Here is a 7939-nt window from a genome sequence, read left to right on the forward strand (position 1 = left end):
GAGACCCTTGTTAGAAACGTGAGGAAACAGTGGAGGCGGCCACTCTGCAACCCACAGAAAGGGCCCCAGGATAGCTTCTTCCTCATTATCAAAGACCAGACAAAGGAAATCAAGAAAGAAACTAAGAAAACAGAGCCAACTCCTTTATATGTGTTATATTTTTCATTAATAAATAGGTTTTTCTTCTTTAAACACAGAACATATAACAGATTGAAACGCTCCCCCCCTCCCCCCAATTCCAAAGACAAGAGTCTATAAAACAAATGCCAGCTATACTGCCCTAAGGGCAGAAAAAGTCTGGTGACCCCCACCCAGCCCTGCCCCCTGCAGCACCACCACCCCCACACTGCAAGAGAAGGGGGTCTGGAGGCTTCTCCCTCGGACCCTGGGGACTTAGGTGAGAAGCATATGGATGTATGATGTCACCTCTCCATGAGGCATGGGCTATGCGAAGATGAGGTTTCCTTCTCATGGGCTCTGACCAGCTCCTGCCCTTCTGATTTCAGTTATGAAGCACCTGGGCTCTGCTCCCAAGGGAGCTGCCTCTTGGCTTCCCCACTCCACTGCTCTGCGGCTTCCTCAGAGGGGAAGGGAAGGGCTCGGGGACCCCTCCCATCCCCTGGCCCACATGGAAGCGCTGTGTGGAAGAGGCATGATGCTGAAGGTGAGGCTCCCGTAGGCCCCCAAGCCCATGAGGCCAGCATGCCCCCCACGCCCCCACACCTTTCCTTCCTCTGGAGCGGGGGCGGGGGGGGAGACACTGGGGCAGCCGCCCCCACCACAACCTAGTGCCTGGCTTGGGGTGTGATGGTTCTTTCTCAGTGTCAGGTCCTCAAGCCGGGCCTGGCTCTTTCCTCGTCCCATTCCTGTCTCCTTCCAAGCCCTCACCATGGCCATCTGAAAAACACATGTCCAGTGTCCTAAATTGTCCCATCCTCCCTCTCCCTGTGCCTCTGCAACCCAAGGGAGGAAGTGGGAGGTTGCCTCCCTTCTCTAACCCCCACTTCACATAATGGAACAGCTTTTGGCCTTTTCCTTCTTGAAGGTAGAAGAGATGAGTTCGGAGCGACTGGGGAGGTGAAGCAATCGCTTGGAGAGGCTTCGGACAGGGCTCTTTGGGGGCACTGGGCTGGGTTTGTTCAGACACACCATTGATGCCGTCCGGAAGATGCTGTGGATACTCTTTTCTGAGGTGAAAGCCGAGCCTTCCAGGTAGATTTCTGCACCCAGCTGCTTGGCTATGGCACAACCCTGCAGAGGGAGTGAAGTCATCAATGTGGTTGTCCCCGGTGGCTCTGAGACACTGCCTTCTATGCCCAGTGGCACTCCCCAGGGCTACTCCAGATGGGACCCGTGGCCCAGTCTCCCACCACCCCCTCTGCTGACAATTTGCTGAAGGTGAAGCCCACATGCACCTTAGTATCACCTGTAGCACTTTTTTTTAAAATTTTTTTTTTATTTATTTATGATAGTCACACACAGAGAGAGAGGCAGAGACACAGGCAGAGGGAGAAGCAGGCTCCATGCACCGGGAGCCCGACGTGGGATTCGATCCCGGGTCTCCAGGATCGCGCCCTGGGCCAAAGGCAGGTGCCAAACCGCTGCGCCACCCAGGGATCCCACCTGTAGCACTTTTAAAACAATACTGATGCCAGACCAAGTAAATCAGCCTTTCTGTGGGGAGGCATTCATATTTTTAAGAGCTACTTGGGTGCTTCTAACATGAACCACCGGCTTAAAAGAAATGACCCATACAGGATGCCTGGGGGCCTCAGTGGTTGAGCATCTGCCTCCGGCTCAGAGTGTGATCCTGGAGTTCTGGGATTGAGTCCCACATCAGGCTCTCTGCATGGAGCCTGCTTCTCTCTCTGCCTGTGTCCCTGCCTCTCTCTCTGTATCTCTCATGAATAAATAAATAAAATCTTAAAAAAAAATCCATACGTTCCCATGTGCAAAAGAGATTATCCCAGAATTTCATTAAAAACACAATTTCTGTATTTTTCTCCCAAGTGACTCTCTAGGTATGGAGTCAGGAATTCTAACAAGTACCTCTAGTGATTCTAATGCCAGTGGTCAACAAAAAACAATCTGAGAAATCCTGGTGCACACAGGAATGGCTCACCTGCCAACCTACAGCATAAACTGGGTAAACAGTTGCCTCCCGCCCCTATCGAGATGCCTGGTTTGCTGATTAGAGATAGCCCCCCAGAATACCAATTCTCCCTTGCCATAGTGAGAGTTTGAGCAAGGGCCACATGTCCAGTCCTTTGTCTATACCGTTCCCCACCCTACCCTTAATACACATATGTGTGTCTACACACACACACACACACACACACACACACACACACACACCTGCTCATAGGAGATAGGTGCCTGTTTCTGGTGGGACAGCTCCATTAGCGTGCTCAGGTCTGTCCGCAGGTCTGTCTTACAGCCAATAAGCAAAACACGTGTGCTAGGACAATAATCTAGGATTTCTGTCCTCCACTGCAGAGCCATGTAAAAGGGAAGGAAGAAGGAAGAAGAGTCAGTGGCTAACAGGTACCTGGAGAAGCCCAGCTGGCAACATCATACACGCCATCCAGCTTATCACAAGCCCAGCCCTCCCTGAGTCACATGGCGTCACCGACGCATGAATTACATCATCTTCCTGCCCATGAGGCCTTTGGGGCCACAGGAGTACTGACCTGAGAGCCTGTCCCCTTATTCAACAGCCCAGTTGACCAAAGGAAGCCCAGGAGCAAAATCTCCTCCCCTCTCTCTGCCAAGCATGTGGGACGTGGATCTGCCCCCTCCACCCAGTGAAAAGGCTTCCAGGAAGCCAGGAGGAATAGGGAGGAAGCCAACCAGTCTCTTCCCAAGAAAATGAGATAATCCCAAAGTATTCTAGGAAACTACTTCCACAAGGTATTCTGAGACTCTTCAGTACGGGCAGACTTTGCCACCCAAACCAGGCATTTGCTCTCAGCATTTCTGCAAGGGTCTGCCTGGCTTGCCCAGTCCTGATGGGCCTGTGATCAAGTTCCAGAGAAGCTGCCTTCACAAGACCCCATCTCCAACCTTCAGACTCTGTCACTGAAAGGTTCTCCCTCTCGATCCTTCACTTCCTGAGTCTTCAATACCACCCTTCCTTGCTGGGCCTCTGGCAGAGCAGGATAGGGAGAGGGCAAGAGGCATGGGGGGCACGATCTGGGTTCTCGTCCCAGAGCTGTAGCTAACAGTATGGTCTCAGGCAAATCTCTTCCTTCCCTGGCCTCAGTTTCCTCATGTTACAGATGAGGGGATTAGGCAACAAGGCCCCTGAGATTCCTTTTTTGGTCTCAAGCTGAGCTAGAGATGGCACAGTTATCCACACTGACCTTCTTGAGTGCACTATCCACGGTCTCCGGTCGGCTGATATCAAAGCATAGCAATACTGCATCTGAGTCGCTGTAGCAGAGTGGACGGACATTGTCATAGTAGGGAGATCCTGGTATGTGGGAGAAAGAGCTGATGGTGAGTCATGGCATTTGCCCTTCGCCATGGGCCTAAGCCCACAGAGCCCTGGGAATACCACTCTCGGTCCTTAGGTGAGTTGGCCGCACCCATCTCCCAGGGGAACATGCTGCAGCCTAGAAGCTTGGGACCTGACCACTTTCCAGAAAGCAGTACAAAAATACCATCTTCCTTAGTCCTGAAAAAGGGAAAGGGGAAATAAAAGGTGGGGGAGGGGGAGGAGTAGAATATCATTTGGCCCTGTCTGGGTCTCCTACGGTGCACTTAATTTAAGGTCTACCAGTTTTCTGAGTCCCAGAGGAGGAAACTCCCACCCCTGCAGAGAGACCAGGGCTTGTTTCAGGTCTCTTTTCTAGAGTCTGCCTGCTGCCCAACCTCTGCTCCCTGCTTCTGCTCCAGGGTCTCTCCAAGAAGAAACAAACCTGCCTGTTACATAACTGGCTGCCCTGCTTCTTTGCCATGGGGTCAGAACTCTAGGAGGCTGGCGGAGGGGAGGAGGAACATCACGGATCCAGTGCCTTACTCTTTCTCCCCACAAAAAGCTGCAGCCCCTATCCCCCAAGATCTCAGGGAGGCAGTTTCAAAGAGAGCAGCACCAATAGCTAGGGATTTGGAGGCTCGGGCAAGGGTCCTTCCACTGGGAGGGCAGCAGGCAATGCAGACCCAGGTGGTCCAGTATGGGAGAATGCTAGGGGCTCAGCCTCCCCCCCTCCACCCTGGGGAAGGAACAGTAGCAGATTTGGAACCCAGACAATCCGTGCTCAGAATAGCAAGCAGCCCCTCTCCCTGCACCGCAATCGCCATGGAAACTGGGGGGAATCCAAGCTGGGGTGGGGGTTGGTTGTAAAAAAAAAAAAGAGTAAAGAGGAGTTGTGATAACTGTCTGCCCCTTAGGCAATCCACCCCCATCCCCTCTCTGAGGTGGGGTCTTAGAAAGGCAGCACTGAGCACTGAGCGAAGGGAGCACTGCAGCACTGAGGAAGGGGGAGGGGAGGGGAGGAGAAGGGAGGAGAGGAGACAGGAGGGGAGAGGTGGGGAGGGCAAGAGGCCTCCATTCTGGCTTCAGGCGATCCCCCTCCCCTAAGACCAGCAAGTGAATAATGGGAACAGGTTCAACCCTGGCCCCAGTGTCGGGAAGCCCCATCCCACACACCCCTACCACTCCTTCCTTCTTTGTGGGCACCTAATTTGAAAGGAGTTTGAGGATGACTGGTAACCTGCATCCTTTCTGAAATTGGGGGGGTGGGGATGTGATGCAGGGAACAGACACCACTTTGCTGACTTTCCATTATCTGGAAGGGGATTCAAGGGCTGCAGTCTGACGCGGGGGTGGCTGGGGGGCACTTTGGGGCAGTGGTAGTAAAAAGAGATGAGCTGCAGTAAGATTCTGGGAAGACTGAGAGGTGGGCAGGGTGAGGACAGACAAAATCCCATACATCATGCAGCCGAGCTGCATTCCAGTCGGATCCAGCCAGCATAGCACAGTCCAGGATAGCCAGAACCCTGCCTCCCAAGCCCTGGAACTGCAACGGAGGAAGGCGCACCAGGTGGAGGAATTTTTGTTTTGCTTTGTTTGGGGGAGGGGGAAAGCAAGGGGAAGTCTTATTTTCTGTTTATCTACCCCTTACCCCTAATCTTTTCAGACCTCAGAAATTAGATCACGGGAACAACAGCTCTTGGAGGAGTAGGATGGCATATTTATTATATGTAACAGGAAGCCCCTAGTGATTTACACAGTTCCTCTTTAAACTCAGCCTGAATATTGCATTTTTGGAGGGTGGATTTTCTTTTCTTTCTGTTATGCCTGGCTCCTAGTCCTTAATTATGACTCTGAGCCCAGTCTACTAAAAAAGAACTGGGGTAAAAGAGATCATGGGAAGGGATCAGAATCAAAGCAAAGGACAGACAGCCTTGCACTGAGGGTTTAGGATTGAGAGGGAAAATATTGCTTTCTACATTCCAGAAAGACCAGGCATCTCCTACCTCAGCCCGGTATGGTGGGGTGGGGTGGGGGTGGGTGACTGTCACCACCACCACCCCCGCCACTATCTACAATGAGACTGTGCCCCATATTAAAGCCATCTCCCCCACCCTCCAAAACATCGATGATGCATCGCTTCATCCCTGAGCCGCAGCGGTATGACAAGTGGAACGGAGCTGCGGCAGGCGGACAGCAGTGACCCAAGATGGAATGCAGGAGAGAAAACTGAGGCAGGAGCAGTATTTCCCCAAAGCAGGCTTGTCTCGGGGCCTTAACCACAACTGCCTCCAGCAGCACCGACGACTCCTGCCTCTTAATTTAGCTTTGCTCTGGGGCAGTAAAGGCGGGGTGGGTGGGGTGGGGGGGATACAGAGGCAGGGAGTGGAAACAGAGAAGCCTGTCCCCCAGTTGTATTCATGGGTCCATACACCTCACCACCCCAGCCCTCTGAAAGAAGGGGCCAGAGCCAGAGAAGTGGCTTCTTGGGGCTCATCTGCTCTGCACCCCCAGACCCGCCAACCAAGGAATCTTCAGGTCCCCTTCTGTCGGTTACCTGGCCAGCGCCATACACGCTGCTCCCCATCAAAGAGGGAAACAATCTCTTAAAGACAGCAGCTGGAGCAGATCAGTGGGGGCGGGAAGGGGGCATCTGGGGCCAGGAGCCTTACCGGAGGTGTCCCAGAGACTGAGCTCCACCCTTTGTTCCTCTGTCTCCAAGCAGGCAGTGTAATTCTCAAACACGGTGGGCACATATGTCTGTGAAGAGAGAGGGGCTAGTCACTCTCTGAGCAAACCTACTCCCCTAACCCTCTGGGTAGTGCCGGCTGCACCAGGGGCCACCCACCCTAGTGAGGCCCCGAAGTGCAAGCAGCTAAGGGGCAGGGAAGGGGGGTGATACCTGGGGGCAGGAGGGGCCACATGGGAAGGAGGGGAGAGGAGAGGCACAGACACTTTGCTCCAAGGCAAAAAGAAATCTGAGCGACTTCCAGCCAGGTGCGGGGTGCAAGCCCCCCAGCCTCCAGATCCCTAGGTGGGTGGTCAGGGAGGCAAACACACAGATTGCTGTCGTCCCCAGACTCCCCCCAGTTTTAGAGCCACAAGCCAATTCTAGCTCCGCACGTCCTCCCGCCGCCCGGCCCCGCAGGGCAGAAGCCCGCCTGCAGAACCTCTGAGGATGCGAGGAGGAGACCGGCAGGTATTACGTCAAGAAGACACCCCAGACTCTCAAGTGCCTCCAGGTCCCTCTCCCGGGAGCGGACTCGGGGGGGGGGGGGCATGTGATCGGGGCCTACGGGTGAAGAGGTGACGAGGAGCCGAGGAGCCGGCGGGGCGGCACAAGTGGAACAGGTCTCAGGGGAGGCGGAGGCAGGGCGGTCCTGCAGCGGGCGGCTGGGGGCGGGGCGGCTGGGGGCGGCGGGCCGGGGTCGGGGTCGCGCCCCTGGGCGGGTGGGGTCTGGCCCCGGGGAGCACGCAGGCGGCCGGCCGGCGAGGGCCGGGGGGCCGGGGGGCGGGCGGCTCACCTCGGGGTAGCAGTCCTTCGCTAACACCTGTAACATCGCCGTCTTCCCGCACTGCACATCCCCCACCAGGACGAGCTTACATCTGGCCACGACTGGCTGCGGGGCCCGTCTCTCCTTCATGGCTGTCGCCTCCGCACGACTCGCACTCGGGTTCAGAGACGAGAGGGCTGCGCCAGGCGCGTCTCGGCGCGGAGACCCAGCCGGCCGCCTCGCCTCCCTCCAAAATGAAAAGGGGGCCGGCACGGCCGCCCTATATAGCCCCGGATGAGCCAATCACAAGAGGAGGCGGGCTCTGCCACGGCCAATCCCCGAGGTGGGATCCCCTCCAGCAGCCAATGGGAGGAGAATCTGAGTCAGTGCCCTCGTCCCCCCCTCCCTTTCTCTTAAAGCCGCACCGTTGCTTCCTCTGCAAGGGGATTCCCACGCTGTTTGCATTTGTATGAGGAAGGGGGGAGGGGACGTGAAGCAAAATTAATGGTCTCGAGTGTCCATCAATTAGTGTCAAAAGCAAACTGGCCACGAAGACAGAAAATGAGGTCAAGCTGGCGTTGTCCCAAGAGAAAGGCAGGCTCTGCCTCAACCATAGACAGGTGGCACCCGGGGTGGGGTGGCAGGGTGGCCCCCTAGATCTCTGACCCCTTTGTTCCATCTAATCTTCATCCAAACCACTTCTGGCTTCCTCTCCCAGGGACTCCTGCGGTACCCCCTTATCAGCCCCTGATGTGCCTCTTTTAACACCCAAGTCTGGAATCACCTTCACCTAGATAGATAGATTGACGATAGATAGATGATAGATGATAGATAGATAGATAGATAGTAGATGATAGATAGATAGATAGATAGATAGATAGATAGATAGATAGAGTCTTCTTGCATCATCTGGAAAAAACCCACAGAGTTCCTGACCCAGAGATGGGCAGAGAGAAAGGAACGAGTGAGT

The 7939-nt window shown here is 54.8% G+C and overlaps 1 protein-coding gene across 1 annotated transcript; it reads right to left on the reverse strand.

The window, feature by feature from the left end:
* Positions 1-331: 331 nt before the first annotated feature.
* On the reverse strand, positions 332-7206 carry RND1 (Rho family GTPase 1). The gene is made up of 5 exons (XM_055336874.1): positions 7000-7206; positions 6148-6235; positions 3363-3472; positions 2356-2490; positions 332-1251 (listed from the first exon to the last, which is right to left on the reverse strand). The coding sequence occupies exons 1-5, from the start codon at positions 7117-7119 to the stop codon at positions 1006-1008; spliced, it is 699 nt and encodes a 232-aa protein (XP_055192849.1). The 5' UTR covers positions 7120-7206; the 3' UTR covers positions 332-1005.
* Between the last annotated feature and the right edge of the window lie 733 nt (positions 7207-7939).

Source organism: Nyctereutes procyonoides, unplaced genomic scaffold, assembly GCF_905146905.1.
Source record: "Nyctereutes procyonoides isolate TBG_1078 unplaced genomic scaffold, NYPRO_anot_genome, whole genome shotgun sequence".
NCBI classification, from domain to species: domain Eukaryota; kingdom Metazoa; phylum Chordata; class Mammalia; order Carnivora; family Canidae; genus Nyctereutes; species Nyctereutes procyonoides.

What these genes read in the sequence shown, in the direction of transcription:
- RND1 (XM_055336874.1), bottom strand. Translation starts at nt 7,119, where the DNA reads ATGAAGGAGAGACGGGCCCCGCAGCCAGTCGTGGCCAGATGTAAGCTC. An exon ending in CAGTCTCTGGGACACCTCCG is followed by an intron (nt 3,473 to 6,147) that starts GTAAGGCTCCTG and finishes CCCACATACCAG; the next exon opens with GATCTCCCTACTATGACAAT. An exon ending in TGGATAGTGCACTCAAGAAG is followed by an intron (nt 2,491 to 3,362) that starts GTCAGTGTGGAT and finishes ATGGCTCTGCAG; the next exon opens with TGGAGGACAGAAATCCTAGA.